Raw genomic sequence first — 17682 nt, 5'->3', positions numbered from 1 at the left:
ACGTGTCATTGAAGAATAGAGCAATGGTCTTGAACTGTTTTTGACTCCAAGATTCCCCATTGTCCACAACAATTTTATGACTTTTCATGTTTTTCATTTTTCCTGGACAAGGTTAAAATATGCATGCAATACACTTTATACACTAATAAAAATATTTTTATATCTTGACAAAGTTAATTAAAAATGCCCTTGGAGTTTAAATTGCAGATTTAACAGGTTTACAAATCACACTTTTAAAATAAGACAACTACATGTATCCAGGTTGTTCAAGATGTGTGGGATTGGGGGAGTACTTTTAGGTTATTTTGAATATTATATATATATATATATATAAAAAAACATAAAATAAATATCAATAATACATAGAAAATTAGAACAGTAGTTATTAGTTTTAAATATTCAGCTAGAGGCCCCCATTATAGCCGTGACTGAGAACCATAGAATCATAATCAATGTTATTCTACAAAGTAGTCATTTTTATTCAGAAGGACTTGCCCAATGTTGTATAATGACCACTGAAATAGAACTGCTCCTGAATTAAATCAATAGTTTATAATTGAAGCATCCCTGAAATTATTACTCCTAGTCAAAAAAACAAGGTTGATCAGCAGCATGATCTGATTTAAAAAAATAAATAATAGGTACAAATCTGTCACTGGGACAGTCCCCTTTCAAAACATTAATATAAACTTAAGGTAGGTAATGATATAAGCTGTTTAGGGACAAGATGTATATTTTAGCTTTTGTTCCTGAGGGTTTCACCCCCCACTGACAGCTTTGCACCTTCTGTTCATATATTGAGTGTGTATATGACATTATCCTGGGGGCGGCTCATTCAGATTAAATATGTAGTTCTTGATGCATGTCACAATCCAGAACACGATGACAAAGAGAACACAAGACATTTCTGCATTTATTCTTTTTATTGATACACTACCTCAAAAGAGCCTATGCCGCACGGTGTTCCCTTTGAATAATTTCAAAAAGCACTGCAGTCTTAGAAATTACAAAATGTTAAATACAAAATGTACATGACATGACAATACAAGGCTCCGTAAACATCAACTGAACCTGTACTTTTTATTTTACAAACCATTCAAGCTACCCAAACTTTAGGAATGACATCCATTTCAGAGTATCAAAAATAGAGTTCTGGTGTTTGCATCGTCATCTGTAGGTAAAATGGGAACACATTGTTCGATCTTTGGTTTCTAGAGAATGAGAATAGGTGCTTATCTAGGGAACCTGCTTCATCCCAGAACTCCCCTTCCATCCATGTGTTTTTTTTGTTTTTGTATTTGTCTTGATTCTCAAAAAACACTAAACCGAAATCAAACCTAAACCTTATGACACATTCTCTAACGTTGCATTTGAACACAAGTTAAGGGTTTCCTACTGTATATTTGATAGTTTCAATTAAATAGTCAAAGTGGCATTGAAAACACCTGTCACTATATGTAAGGATTTACATAAACTTACTGTATAGATGCAAGACTAACAAACAAACCTGCTATTTGTATGTTTGAAAATATCACACCATCCTATCATCTGTCCTTGCATAGCCTAATGTATCAATGTGCTTTTACACCATTTAAATTCAAAAAGGTTTTTTAAGATACAAAACAAATCTCTACAATTCTCTGGACACAAACTGACATAAGCGCATATGCACAAAACCTTTAAGACGCTTGCTTTGAGCATGAACAGACACATCTTGACACACAGAACTCCTGTCTGGCGTACTACTCTACGAAGAAGCGTCTTTACAGTTAAACTAGTCTAGAGGCATCAAGGTTTTCTTTTTCTTTTCTTTTTTTTTAATCTTAAAGGCTGAAGGCAAGTTTATAGTGCATAGCAAAAACAAAAAAAAATTCAAAACATAATTAACAGTCATGGTTACAGCTATACATCTCAAAGAATGAAAAATAACAGGGGAAAAAAAAAACAATGTCTTAATTGATTTGTGCCAGTTTTCCTAAGAAAATCGAAAGGCAAAATTTAAGGCATGGAGCCAAAAGAAACTCAGATTTGTTTTCTCTGGCAGTGTCCGTCCCAGTGAGTGAAGTACAGAAGAAACCTGCTCACTCCACACAGAGAGCCAATCGTGAGTGAAAATGAGCAGCAGCATGGTCTAAGATGGGCCGAGTGAGGGGTTTGGGATCCTATGGTACATTCTATAGTAAGACATGTTGATTGTCAGGATGCAACCTTTTAAAAAAATACAAATAATAATTCAATCTTTTAAATATAGTTATTTCCCTGACATCAAACCTGCAATGAGTTTTGTTTGAATTGTCCAATGCAGTTGTTTATGCATATCTGTTTATCTAATCAAAGGCACAAAGCGAGTCTCAGCATAGTCAGCGTATTACTGTGTTTGAGTTCAATGCACATGAAGCCCACATACAGTGTGTGAGTGTATATATACACACACACACATGAGCTTTTTAGTCTAAGGTCATGAGTTTATCTTCCCATGCAACTATACAAAACATGTATGTTATCTTTAGAGTCTGAGAACAATTCTTTTGACTTTTAAAGCAAATAAAAGTTATAATAAGATTCAACACGATCCACAGCACTCCAGAACAAAAGATGAAGCTCCTTTAGTTTCTAAGTATAAAATACCAACCACTGGATTCAACCGTGTCATCGTCGTCCTCAAAAAAAAAAAAAAAAAAAAAAAATATATATATATATATATATATATATATATATTGTTTGCACAAAGCCTGTTCAAAATCACAGCTACTACTTAAGGCATTTGTTCAACCTGAAGTGGAAATGGGCCGATCATTAAACACATTATCTACAGCTCAGAAAGGTCACTAGACGTGGAATGTTGCATATCTTCACTAGAAGAGCCCGTCCACTACAGGGCAGCACTGGGAGAACTGTCAGAAAAAAGGCAGAGTTTTCGCTGGTAAAAATATGTGACGTGGGCATCTATCACGCTTCGAGCACCCCTCATCTATGTATGCAGTGTACTGTATATCCCGGTCAGGGATGAGGTGCTCCACTGCATGGTGAATCTGCCAGCTACAAATAATAATACATCATGCTGCCAGAGAGCCCTGCATTATTGGTTTTATTTCCAGGAGAACACCACCAATCCTAGTTTACTCCCACTCAAGCACGCCTGTGTGTGTGTATGTGTACAGTACACCTGATTTTGTGTGTATGCGTACAATCTATAACCCCAGCTCTCCCGGCTGTTTGTGTGTGGAAGCAATGATTGTCGCTCAAAGTGCTTCTGGATCCACGCTACGAAGGGTAGTTTGACACTGGCTCTGGAGTCCTGGGAAGACGGTCTGAGAGACTGAAGGGTGTGTTGTGGGCTAGGATTGACTGTGTGCAGCTGGCGAGCCCCCATGAGCCTCTGGGGCCTGGGACATGTCCCTGCCTATGATCTCATTCACTGAAACACACAAAAAGACACATTAGTTCGATTATTTAGGAGGAGGAGATATTATTTCAAGGACTGGTATACTGTACAAAAGGTTTTGGTTGGTAAGACCTTTTAATGGTTTCTCTCCTGCCCACTAAGGCTGCATTTATTTGACCAAAAATACCACAAAATCAGTCATTTAGTAAAATATTAAAACAATGTAAAATAACCATTTTGTACATTTATTATGTTTTATATTGGAATTTATTCCTGTGATGGCAAAGATGAATACAGTATTAATATGAAATTGCTGTCCCCAAACTTTAGTGTGAACTTTCATGTTGAGCGTTTTTAAAAATCAGTTCCTGTATATAACCACTGAAGGGCAGTGTTGAGCTACAGACTCATCCTCGAGGGCTGATGGAAGTCAGATAGAAGAGGGGATAAAATCAAATAAAATAAACTTTGGTATGTGATCACGTAGGGGGAAAAAGTGTGCAATTGTGCGTCTGACCATTCTGACAGCAGCAGTCTTCTTAAGAGCACAAGTAACACACAGGCTATAAAAGCATCCTCTGCAGTTGCATCAGTTCATTATGAGTTTAATGGCCTCTGACTACATCTCCTTCAGCCTGTTGGCTTGGGCTTTTAAAGCACTATGGAAGGTCTGCATAAAATTGATCCTTTGTTAAAACACATGTTCTATATCCCAGAAGGCAACAGTGCAAGTGTGGTAATTACTTTGCAGGCCGGGAATCTGAATCTGTTTTTAACAGGTCGTCCCAGCAGGGTTCTGATTAATGCTGTGAAAATATGACTGTTTCTCCACAGGCTCAAACGATGTTTGATGTTCACAGCAATATAGCATATACAAAACCAGTCAACAGTAACCATGATACAAAAGTTCATCCTATAAAAAAAGCAACAGAGCGAGAACTAGGGCAAAGACGGATCCGCTTTTTGTGGAAAAAAAGATTGTTCCATAGGAGAGATGGGGGGTTTTGACACACACTCACCATCACATTCAATCACCAGATTTCCAAGCTTGTCATCAGAGTAAGAAAGCAGATCTATAAAAGGTGATGACAAATCAGAGGGAAAAGCTGAGAAGCAGATGAAGGGGGTTGAAGGGGGCCCGAGGTATTTTTCAGACAGGTACCTGCTGCTGCAAGCGAGTTAATAATCCCTGCATTCCTCATCCAGTCAACACACCACTGACTGGGATGGACTACATTTTCCAACAGAACAAAAAAAAAAAGTGAGTTTAGTCAAGCTGAACCAATGTGTCGCTCTATTCTCTACACAGGATTAAAGCTAAGCTTTAGTTTTTTTTTAAACAGCATCAGTAGACGCATATGATGTCATATACAGTCATTTGTTAATAAGACATCAAAAGCCAGAGAACTGGACTTAGTGCTAAAAAAAAGCATTAAAGGTAAATAAAAGAATACGTGTTTAAATGAGAAACATGGCAGAGTGTTACCAAAAAGTGTCAGAAGACCATATAAAGGACTGTGCCGATCTGCTCTAAATCTAATGAATGAGCATCTCTTATTATATTCACTCAGCAGGATGAATATTTAAAGCAGCTGTGGAGTGCTCGAGTCTGTTTGTGATGATTATACACGGCTCTTTGGTGTTTAGAAGAATTGAAATGTCACCAGAACTAACTATAGCACCGCTGTATTATAATCATTCAGGTTAAATGTGTCATACTGTATTTGCATAAGTTAATTTTTGTGTGTTATATCATTTGATTCTTTGTGTGCAGTTTCTATAGTTTTTTCTATTATTGCTGTTTATTAGGTTTATGTTTTTTCTTGATTTGTGTACATTTTTTTTGCCTCAGTGTGTTGATTGTTCTTTTGTTAGTTTGAAGTTTAGAGTTGTTTTGGTACATTTCTTATGTGGTTAATGTTATTTCTGATGGTTTTGTGTGCAAAAGTAGCATGTGTGTGTGTGTGTGTGTGTGTTTTTCAAATGCCCAGCCGCTGTCACAGATCATCCTGTTGGCGTAGGCGGCTCTTCCTCTTGCATGAACACACTTCACACATGCAGACCTGCTCTGGGCTGATTGTGAGTTCTGCTTTAAAACCCACTCAGTGCGCTGTCTGCCTCTCACGCCGCACACACACACACACACACACACACACACACACACACAGTCTCTGCACAACCTCACAGACATTGTAGAACAATAATACAACTTACAAAACATTGAGTAAATGTAAATAGCAGCACCTCCTGCACACATTATATGACAATTTGCAACTCTCGAAGGTGTTCAAGATTGGATGAACTTTATTTGATATTTGAAAAAAAAAAAAATGTAAACTTATATGTGTGTGCGTGTGTGTAATACTTTGTTTTGAAGTACACCATTTAAAATGCCAGTAAACAAATGTAAAAATAAATAAATAAATTATTTAAAATACCAGACTTCTGCAGAAATGTGAAATAATAAACAAATTAAAAATGAATATATTTAGAAAAAAAATGAATCATAAAAAAAAGGCTACAAGCAAAAATGATTTGTTTCAGCTACTGGCATGGCGGATTAAAAATGCAGACTTTATCATCTAATAAATAGAAAAACATGCAAACAGCAAATGAAGAAATCAAACGTATGCCAGTATTTTTAGCACAGCACAGTCGGTCAATAAACACAGACGTCTGAGGTGTGTCTGTAGTACTGGCAGATTTTTAAGGGTGCCGAACTTTTTGAAAAGACTAATATGTCGTCTGCCACAGTATTAACACTACTCTGAAGTGTGACACAAAAGCCCACTGTAGCATTCATGTGTCCTTCAAACACACAAATCCATGCTGCAGTTTCAGTGTGTTTGGAGTCACCTCACGACCTCAGAGTGTAGAAAACTCACAAGTCAATCTATTCATATTACAGTCGCTAACTGTAAAAAAAGAACAAAGTACCAATCTCAACCATATATTAAGTGAGTGGGTGTCTAAACGTGAGCTCTGTAGATATTAGTGATGGATCCGTCTCCGTTAAATACAGGAAGTTACTGTGCAATATATCGCAATATAGCAGCAACTGACCTGAGAGGTTTCAACATTGTGTTTCCCCACATGTAACAAAGCATGATTCATCTTGATCTCTTTCGCATAACGCTAGAGTCTCTAAACAGGGGATCCTCTTAGGATGAGTGGAAGGGACCATCCCTCATTAACATACACTGTACTGCACAGGGTCTGAGCCTGACAGACAGACAGACAGCAAGACTCTGAGCTGGGGTAAATGACTCGATCACAGGCGGACCGTTAACAGACGCATCAGTTGAGATGGGACGTCAAAACCACTCACTGGGTCAAATATTTGATTTTCTTTTAACTTACAGGCAATATGTTTAGACATTTATAACAACATTTGGTTCCACATGAACCAGCCTTTCTAAGTGACAAATGAATTTAAGCTAAATTTGCAAACCTGTTTTGGGATATTTTTATGTTGTATATTTAACTTAGATGTCCATTTCAAATGTATTGCTATATATATATATATATATATATATATATATATATATGTGTATATATATATATATATATATATATATATATATATATATATATATATATATATATATATATATATAGATAGATAGATAGATAGATATAGATATATAGATAGATAGATAGATAGATATTTAGAAAATAACATATAAATACATATGTATTTAGAAAATAACAAAATTGCCGTAGGTAAAAATTCGGTAGTGCCAATTTTCTATAAAACCTGATTCCATTGTAGGTGGCATCCTGATTATATATAGGCTACATTTTTCTATTTTAAAAGCAGTGAATGTGTTGTGTTATGATGGAAAGTATTATACTAGGTAAGACTGACCTCATCAGCCAGAGCAACTGATAGCAAACACCCGTTTCCATTTAGGAAAGAAAAGAGAGAGCGAGAGAGAAAAAAAAGTCTGATGTTTAAATGAACTGATCTGTGTGTGAAATGTGAAATCTAGTGCATGTTTAGAACATGGGCATGAGAGGGTGCTCTCTCGGTTTACTTCATTTACGTTCCCCTCAACCCCTTATGACCTTGCAAAACCACAAATCTCACTTTTTTAAAACAACTCGTGCAAAAAAGAACAAGAGACAAAAAGTGAGTGAGAAAGCACAGGGGAGCAGTCAGTTTGATCTGTGAATCATATTGTGGATTCCCCATCTCAAGAGTCAGGCAGTGATTCATCTCCATCTTCTCTGACCAGAGGCCTCGGCGACCTCTTAAACATGTTTAGACACTGGCTTTAACAATCAGTACAGCGTAGCCATGTGGCAAAACACAAATACATGTGCCGTGACTGTTCTGTTTCAATGTGTCTAACCCAAGAAGAAAAATTTCCAATTTTTTAAATTTTTTATTTTATTTAGAAGGAGCTCAAGTGAGTTTGAAAATGAAAAGAGTAGATAAACCAAGGGGAACAAAATAAAATGTTCCTAATGTAAGTTAAGGAGTAGCACATTTTTACAACAAAAAGGACAAACAACAAAGTGCGTACACAGCCACATTCTGGCCTCCCTCCTCCACTCAAATCTTTTTCTTCTATAACCAGATTCAAAAAGGAACTCTGAATCAGTAGTTTAGCGACATCAAATTTCCCCTACAAAACAAATATTATGCGAAATTCAAATTAAGCCATTCAAAATAGAATTACCCAGGACATCTGCATTACATTTAACCTTTTAACAGACACTTTTGAACAAATCAATTTACAAATTAAAACACAAGCAATTGATCAAAAATGAGCAAACAATAATACTGAACTTAATCTTAAAGGGATATTTCATCCCAAAATGAAAATCCTGTCAACATTTACAGTCTTCACCTCTTTTTTTCTTCAGTGGAGCAAGAAGCAAATAACATGGAGTTTTGGGGAAAAACTATCCCTGTAACAAGAGATAACCAGAGTAGTACAGAAAGAGAGAGAGAGATTTTTTCCACCCCCCAAAATATACATATAAAAAGGTGAAAATGCCATGCCAGAGAACAAATAAGTCTGAGCTGGAGTTTCCTGGTCAGAGAGTGTACCCTTGTCACATTAATTCCCAAGGATCTTTGCACCACATCGCCGCCACCAAACACCACAGCAATGCAAACTGGACGGACCACAACACCACTGCCCGCCTGCACCAGGACCTCAAAATGATATTCCCAACAGCGTAATTGTACGGAAAGATGACACAAAACCAGGTTTCCACTGGTTTCAGAAGTGTTCTCGGATTGTGTTTAATCAGCAGCTTTGGGCTCAGATCTGTGTTTTTTTTCCCCCTTCCGCTCTCTCTTTTTCCCTCAGAGATCAGAGGAGTTGTGTTATTAATTTGACACAGTCATTTACCACTGGCTAAAGACTACAGACCTGGAATATGTTACAGGTGGAAGTTTCCGTACCCACAACGGAAACAGGGAAACGGACGGTTGAAGGCAGAACATTAAATGATGATATATGCTATAAAGAGTAGTACAGAAAACAGACTAATTATCACATTATTGACAAATGTGATTGTCACTCTGGTGAATTCCAAATGTTAAAACTATCATCCTTTGATAGAAACAGAGTGATTTAAGATATAATCTCTAGGACACAAACTAGAAACGAGTCGTAGACAGCAGGCTTGGCCTATTATTAACCCAGATCAGTGCACTCACGCCGGGGTGGCAGCTGCACACAGACATCCACGAGAACAAAGGAGCACAAGCACGAGCCTGCATACACATCTCAAACACAGACCTCTGGGAGGACATTAATTAAACACACCTGACATGAAAAAGAGTGGAAAGATGATGAGAAAAGAGACCAAGTCTGCTGTAAGTACTGACACACACTGCTCCTTCTGTTCAGCATGAGGGAACCAGTCCAAACTCATCAGGGAAGTATGGCACCCAAACCCCTTATGCTCATCTAACACACACAACACACATGCATACAGCTCACTCAGCACATAAGCAGTCTACATTTAATCACGGATATCATGCTGAGAGATGAATGCAATGGTACAAGTATATTACTCAAGTTACAATGGTCTTATAACCTTTGGTTTACATTTCCTATGTTCCTAGTCCTTCATTGCCCTTTCTGTTTGAGTGTGTGTGCGTTTGTGTAAATTCACTATTTTTTTGTCTTCCATCTGTCAGTCTGTCTGAAGCCCCTCCCCAGCGCCACCTGCGAAGAGTCTTTGACATCACCTGTGCCATCTGTTCACACACACACAAACACACACACACACACACCGCCGTCTGGACGATTCTTATTTGGCCATTATCCCAAAAGAGTTCCAGCCCTTCAATATTAGCTTTCTATAGAAATAAACATTAATCCACCCAGTGGCAGCACCAGATCCACACAGACCTGGAATGAAAACAACAGGACCAGAATATCAGGTGGGAATCCCCACTTGTAGTCAGCACTATTGAAACCAGTCTGACCAGAAACTATATGTGAGATTTGTAAACAAACACTGGGTTTTACACTAAACATTTCATCTGCATTCACACAGAAAATCACACAACTACTAGAATGCACTGCCACTGACAACCACTGACTTCTGCTGAAAAGTGATTCATCAAATGGAACTGAAGTATCTGGGGCCATAAACGCGCCAGGAAAGTGTGATTAAGAACGACAAAGTCTGACTGATACATCAACTTACATTTAAATCTAGTGAAACTGTGCCAGCTGCAGAGCTCTTACAGTTAACCATGACGAGTGATTCATGGCTCTAGTGAACAGACATGAGAGAAAAGAAAGCCAAGTTTATATTTAAAAGCAATAAACAATAAGCAAAATAACAATATGATACATATTTATTTTACTATATGGAATACAGTAATGATGCATGCATGAATGCATACATTTTATTTGAACTAGTGCTGTCAAAATTAGCGCGTTAACGCATTCGATTAATTTGTAATATTTAACGCGTTAAAAAAAAATAACGCAATTAAAGCGGTTGCAGTTTTTTTTATTTCCAGTTGTGGCCTATGTGTGTTCAACGTGCAAAGAAATATGGATAAGACCAAGGAAGGACTTTTAGACGGAAAGTTTCAGTATAAAACTCTGCCGGATTACTCTTCAGTCTGCCACAAGAAACATTACTCTTCATTCAGTCTGCCACAAGAAACAGCAACATTAAAATCATGAACTCAAATGTCATTGTTTAAAAAAAAACAAAAAAACAATGACTGTAACAGTGCGTAAATCAGACATTTCTGTAACGCTAACGTTAATAAGCTTAAACGAAAATAACAAAATAATTGTGTAGCGGAGTATTTTTTGTACACAGTGCCGCGAACTGTCAATCACTCCTGTACGCGTGCATCACTGTCCTCGCAGCTGCAGCAACTTGCGCTCTCTCTCTTCATCAAGCTTTAAAACAAAAAGGGAACAAAAATATCATATTGTCTTTGTGCATAGGCTATAGATTAATTAGATAAATGAATATCTAAATTTGTGCCTTGCCGTCTACGGTATTTGTTTAGAACTTAGAAAAAAGATGCTGCAGCCAATGAGCAGCCAGCGGGGGCTGCAGGACGACTCAACCTCCGCAGACAGTTTTTAATGTTTATCAGACAATAAATACTCAAGATTTTGCTTTAGTATAACTCACAACGAGTTTCACACACCTTCTCCGGCCACGTTGAGTTGTTGACACTTAACAGTGGGAAAAGCGACACATGCGCTATTCACTTGTATAACTTAAGGGTGAATGGGTAATGTAGTTTCTGCTCTGGGTGGGATGAATTAGGAAGCTTGCATTGTTAAGGGCGCTCTGAAAATCGGCAGTGCAGGTAAAAGATTAAAACCTCTAAATAAACGCTACAAGCACGTTCTGGGCGCACGGAGAGGTGGCGGTACGCTCAAGAGCTATATTTGGAAGTGGCGGTACTGAGTACCGGTGTGTACAGGCCCACTCAAAGCACTGGCAATGACTATACTTTGGAATTTTTTTGCAGTCCACTTAGAATTCAACATGGAAATCATTTTTGTTTTTTATTGGCATTGATTGTTTTGAAATTCAAATGGTACTTACATGGCTGTGTTTTTATTTCTGTAATAAATATGGCTTTCAAGCCAACAGTTAATTTGGAGGATATTGATGGTTTATTGCAGGTATGTTGTTTACATGAGAAAATCTGTGTTACAAGTTAAACAAAAATTCCAATAAACAATCATATTTTGAATTTAAATAGTTTCTTTGTCTTGAGTTTACATTAATTATTTACATTTTACATTTACATAGTTTCAGTCTTTTAATTGCGATTAATCATGATTAATCGCGATTAATTTAAAAAAATTGTGCGATTAATTAGTCAAATTTTTTTAATCGATTGACAGCACTAATTTGAACGTATTATTATTCAGGGATGCAAACTCATCATGGGTGAAAAAGATGACAAAGACGAGCATCAAAAAATAAAAAAAATAAAACCCTTAACACTTACAAATATTTGAAGCTTTTATTATTATTTTTTAACTGAGCCAAAATTCACTTTAAATGTTCACTTTCATTTATGAAGAAGACAGGGAAAACGATTGTGTCCTGGTGGAAAACAAAGACTTAAAGGTTAATTTCCCCAAAAATGAAAATGAGCTTGTGTTTTCTTTACTCACTCTCGAGGCATCCTAGGTGTATTTGACTTTCTTCTTTCAGACCAAACCTAGTTGTAGTTATATAGAACATTGTCCTTGCTATTCCAAGCTCTATCATTGCAGTCAGTGGATGTTACAGTTGAACAGTCCACAAGTCGTCAAATAAAGCGTGCATTCACAATAAAGCATGCCTCACACGGCTCTGGGAAGTGAATAAAGGCATTTTTGTCAGAAAAATATTCATATTTTAAACATAATAAACACTTTTCTCCACTTCCATTATCGGTCATAAGCCGTTCCATTCCAGCATGCACACACACACAAAAAAACAACAACACACAGGGGTGTTTGAAAGCAGGTGACTTCAAGTGGGTACAGAATTGAGTTTTATAGTACTGGCACTGTAAAAAGGCCCCCCAAACAATTTTAAAGACCAGCAGATCTTTGCTGGGTTTACAGTTGTAAAGAAGACAATAATACAAAACTGGTTACTCTGAACGTGTGCAAAAATATTTTGGATTCATAGCCTCCTTGGGATAGAGGCCTGTGACTGTACAATTGCACAGATTAACGGCACTAAACCTGGGACTATTGATCTACACAATTATTGATACTTTTTTACATTTTATTTTATTTGGACTTTTCTAAGTTGTTTTTACATGGTTCCTATAAATTTAATAATGATTTAAATTAATAAATCGTAATTTTATGCACATTTTTAAGTTTAGAGTCAGAATCAAGTTATGGAAACGCTGAATTTCGAATAAAAATGCCTTAATTAGAAAAAACTTTTACGCTCGCTTGAGGTGGTTAATGCAAATAAATGTAAAATGGAAATGCATTTTGCGAAAAATAAATTCCTCCAAGCGCATCAAAAAAGTAAGAGGCATTCATTGTGTTTCGTCTACTCGTTCTGAGGTGCAAGTCATTTATTATATAGGAAAATTATTATATTCAGTAGCTTTTACTACTTTTCTTGATGTATGGTGCCAGTTTATCAGGAAGTGACGATTTTATTCTCTTTGACTCGTTGGATGGAAACGCTGCTTGTTCACAAATGGTTTTATGCGATATTCCAATTTTGCGCATAAGTTAAATTTGCAACTTTGGATGGAAACCTGGCTATTAGCACATAATATCAATATTATATGGAATTTAATCAATAATTATAAATACATAATGTATTTTACCAAATTGTGTTGATAATTTTTCAATTTATTCATTAAATAGGCCAATCGTAATGCTTCAGCAAAACATCCCACACATTTCAATCACGGTGACAGCTGTATGTTGACGTGAAAGAAGGTTTATGTCAGTGACTGGAGCTGTGTTCTGTTCTATTTGCAGTTCATTTCTGACCTCCTTAACAACTCAGTGCTCAAGAGCTTCAGTCAGAGAATGACAGACCCTATTTATAGTGTGTGCTTTAGGGAGGATACAGTCCCTGGTGAAATCAGTTCAAAACTTCAACTCCATCCCATCTCACACACACTGAGTGCAAGAGGATGTCTAATTCTAGATGTGAGCAACTTTGGGGCTGAGCATGCCTACTCTGAAATATTGAGCGTGTATGCATGTAACCATGTGTCTCGTGTGAAATAGTATGCGGTCTGGCCAGGAATGTGAATTTTGTGTATGTTTGTGCGTTGCCCACATATAGTTAGTTTAATTAGTTTAATTACTCAGACAAATGCTGGATCCTTCTGGACTCATACTTCACTACACACACGGACACTTGAGATTTGAGTGACACAAGCTGTTCATTAACTCTGTCCGACAGCACATTTGAATATGTAACTGAAGAATTCCAGAAAGCAGAGAGCAAATTCTGGTCCAGGATTCATATTTCAAAAACATGACAACATTGCTGGTATCTGTGCTGATGAACTACAGCATTAGCCTGAACTCTCTCATCAGTAATCCACAATTTTTTTTTAAATTATAATAGATGCACCAGGTTTAGAGGTATACAGCCCACAAAGCACTTGAATTTTCAATAATAAATTGCTGAGTTGTGAATAAGGAATCCATTGTGGTCTGTTGTCTGAGCTTCTCACATAAACACACCATCAGCAGAAAATATCCACAGAAACACAGAAGTTGAGAACAAGCTCTCCTGCTCTAGCTATGTTCGGGACGAATACTAGTGTACTGCTTACTGTATGCTGCACAGTGCACACTGAATATTGTATGTTTTTGAAGACACAAGAATAATGTTAACTAGTAGTACTCTACAGTGTGGTTCATACTGCCACATGACCTCAATACGTGCATATAATTCTTCTGAAACTTCACAAAACTAAAAACACACTACCATTATTATTATTATTTTTTTTTTCAAGAAATAAATACTTGCATACATTAATGATGCATAACATTTTTATCAAAATTGACACTAAAGACGTTTTATAACCAGTATCACGTTTTACCGTTTTTGCTGTATTGTGAATACAATAAATGCAGCCTTGGTGAGCAGAATTGTCTTCTTTTAAAATACATTCAACATTTTACAGACACTTTAGTGTATATTAAAATTGCATTTTATGTTATATCTGCTTCAAAGGAGGTCATACTGAGCTCACTGTGTTATGGAAGCAAGCTCTATTGTATATAGTGTAGTGTATTCTCGCAGGCAACTGTCAAATGCAGTAGTTATTTTGAGTATCCAACACTAATAATGCATACTACATAATGTAAAAACAATGAAAGTAGTCAAGTAGTATGCAACTCCAAACACAGCCGCTCAGTTTCCCTCCCCCACACTACTGACATTAGGTCTCATAGCTCTACTAAGAAGGATTACCGGTGTAAGGAATTCGCCCTGTGTCATGACACTCTTAAGATCTGGGACCTGCCAAACACTCTAATGCCCCAGGCAACTTGTGCAAAGTCATATTAGTAAATGAAGCATTACTTCTGCACAAATTCATACACGTTTATTCCCCCTTAATGTATTATTCACACATCAGTAGACTGATTACTCTAAATTACTCTAATATCCATAAAGGATCACATATGAATAAAGTGAATAAAGGGGTAATTCTTTTAGGAAGTACTACATAACAAGGGGAAAAAGCAAAGGTCTCATGCAACGGAGGTTCAGTCATCTGAGCTAAATCAAATGCAACGTGGAACATGTCACAGCAAATGCAACATTTTAGTATATGGTAGTATATAGTATATTTAGTATATAGTACTAAAACAAAGTTTTAGTAACAAGTTCCAGAAGCTTTAAATACCTTTAATGTTAAAGTGAACTGTATCAATATTGCTTTGAGGGACAATTCCTCAAGATTTCATTTTTTGCTTAATTTTCTATACACTGCACTGCGCTAAAAGTTGCAATTGTCATTGTCAAGTGTCACAAGAAAAAAAATACAGAGTGCAAAAATACTAAGTGCAAAGACTCACCATCATCAAGCGTAATATCTTGCAGGCCGATGGTCCGGAAGGTGGGCTCTCTATCCTCTGGCTCCTGCTTGATGTTCAGCCTCTCTCCCTGTTGGGTCATAGGGTGCACCAAGGGACCTGAAGGGGACAAGCCAGCCAAGACAGGGCTGGTAGCCTGGGGAGAAGGCTGTCCAGAGAGTGCAATGGGCCCCAGGGGGCTATTGGATGTAGGAGATGGGGAGGTGGGTGAGTGGTAGGGGAGGGAATGGAGCTGGGGGGACGAGGGCCCGGAGTGGGGAGATGACACCATATGAGCAGGAGCACTGGGGGGTGTGGGGCAGGAAGCAGACTGCTGCCCGGCTGGATGGTAAACCAGAGGATGCTGGAGCTGTGGGGACGGCTGTCCCAGTGTGTGGGTGGGTGATGGGACCTGCCCTGGAGTGGGGCAGTGATAGCCTAGAGAGTGAAGGTGAGGGGCAGAGTGGGCCATGACCTGGCTGCTACCGGTACAGGCTGCATGGCTGGGGCTGGAGCCAGGCCCCGAAGGCACTCCAGAGGCGGGTGTTGAAGAAGCCGGGCCATACACCATCCCCATACTTAGGGTATGACACCCAGCCGGGTCGGCCTGAAAGGGCATTCGCTCATATGCCTGTGGGGAGCCCGCAGTCATAGGAAGACTGTGTTGGCCGTTGAAGGGCATGTTGTGTTGTATGGGTGGGTAAGATGGCCTGGCAGTGGCAGCAGGGCCTGGGTGGAAGGGCATCTGGCATTCAGGAGGTGCATTCAGTCCTTGAGCCTGAAGGTGAGGCAGGTGGGGAAGAGTTGGGGAGCCCATCGGGGCGCAGGGGGCCTGAAGAGGGTGCAGGCCTGCAGCCAGGCCACGTGGTGAGCTGGACAGAAGGCCGTCTGGTGGGTGGGAGTGCTCTGGGGAGGACAGCGGCTGAGCACAGACCAAACTGGCAGCATGGACCAGAGACATGGACATGGGTGGCACAGCAGGGGAGTCCAGATCATCTCGATGTTCCTGCTTGACCCTTACTGGAAGGGTGGAGGGAGAAAGAGAGAGAAATATATAAAAATCTTAACATTTGAAATGACGTTAGCTATAAAATGTCACTGAATTAGCCTGAACAGTAATTATCTTGTTTCCTATCTTTGGTACTTTTCAGTAATGTCAGCAATATGCCTTCAAACATTTTATTTATACTTCTATTGTTATCATATTGACAGTTATTGAGATCTCATAATGGCATTAGCATACCAAACTCATTGATCAAACTGATTTGGCCATTTCTTTTAAAGTTTAATAGATTCACAGCAGTAATGGACTTTTATCCCTTTTTCCATCTCCAATAAAACTGACAGAAATATTACATGACTAACATACAGGATGTTCAAGATTTATGCCCAATATAAAATTTGCACATATTTCATCAAGTCAATATTTAAACTCTCCTCTCCTCTCCTCTCCTCTCCTCTCCTCTCCTCTCCTCTCCTCTCCTCTCCTCTCCTCTCCTCTCCTCTCCTCTCCTCTCCAATGAGTAATAGTAACACTGTGTACAGTAACCCATTTCCCAATCTGCCATTTCTCTGGCCCACATGAGTGGGGGATATTTTTACTGGACTCTAAGAAAGCATATGTTGCCTGATTGAGTGCCATGTAAACCAGAGCTGAATTTGGAAACTTAAGAATGCTGTCTGCCCTCCAGCATAGCTCCAAATGGGAACCAAAATCCAGTTCACAGCACATATGCTGCTGCAAGGCCATTTCTGCAGTTAAACTGTAGTTTCCTGATATGAAGAAAAAGTGGCAACCATGTGTGGGAGAGAGTGTGAATGCATTTGAGTGTGGTGTTACTCACTGTTTAGTTACAATGCATTTGAAAAAAGTTTCGTTTCAGTTGATAAAAGCAGCTAATAGTATTCATTTCTAGATACATTTTGGACCAAAGCTGGTGGATATGTCTGTGACCTGCAAAGAAGCCTCAGACATTCAATTACGTTTATTACATACTACTTCCTCGCAGGTCCAAAAGCATTCACACTGCATTTAATTTGAATCTGGATTGAAATCATTGCATCATTGCATTAGCCGGCTTATTCATTACACATGAAGAGTCTGGCTCTAGTCTAACAACAGCACCTCAGCCCTTCCCCCTGCCATGTCACTTTCTCAGCGGGCCAATGCCATGGCAACCACAGTCGCGTGGTCTGTTCAGAATATTGGCTGCCTGTGCTGTCGTCTGATTGGCTGAGGCCCGATGGGTTAGTGTGGAAAACAGGAAACCC

General features: G+C 38.4%; 1 protein-coding gene across 2 annotated transcripts in view; it reads right to left on the bottom strand.

The window, feature by feature from the left end:
- Window positions 1-904: 904 nt before the first annotated feature.
- Window positions 905-17682, bottom strand: part of LOC128016880 (nuclear factor of activated T-cells, cytoplasmic 3) — a 67111-nt gene continuing 50333 nt past the window's right edge. For both annotated transcript variants that reach the window (XM_052601739.1, XM_052601740.1), the window contains 2 exons: window positions 15415-16431; window positions 905-3418 (listed from right to left, as the gene is read on the bottom strand). In XM_052601739.1, coding sequence (XP_052457699.1) covers window positions 3339-3418; window positions 15415-16431 — 1097 coding nt within the window. In that variant the 3' untranslated portion in view covers window positions 905-3338. The remainder of the gene's footprint in view (window positions 3419-15414; window positions 16432-17682) is intronic.

Source organism: Carassius gibelio, chromosome A7 (assembly GCF_023724105.1).
Source record: "Carassius gibelio isolate Cgi1373 ecotype wild population from Czech Republic chromosome A7, carGib1.2-hapl.c, whole genome shotgun sequence".
Taxonomy (NCBI): Eukaryota; Metazoa; Chordata; class Actinopteri; order Cypriniformes; family Cyprinidae; genus Carassius; species Carassius gibelio.
This window is presented reverse-complemented; position numbering and strand designations above follow the sequence as displayed.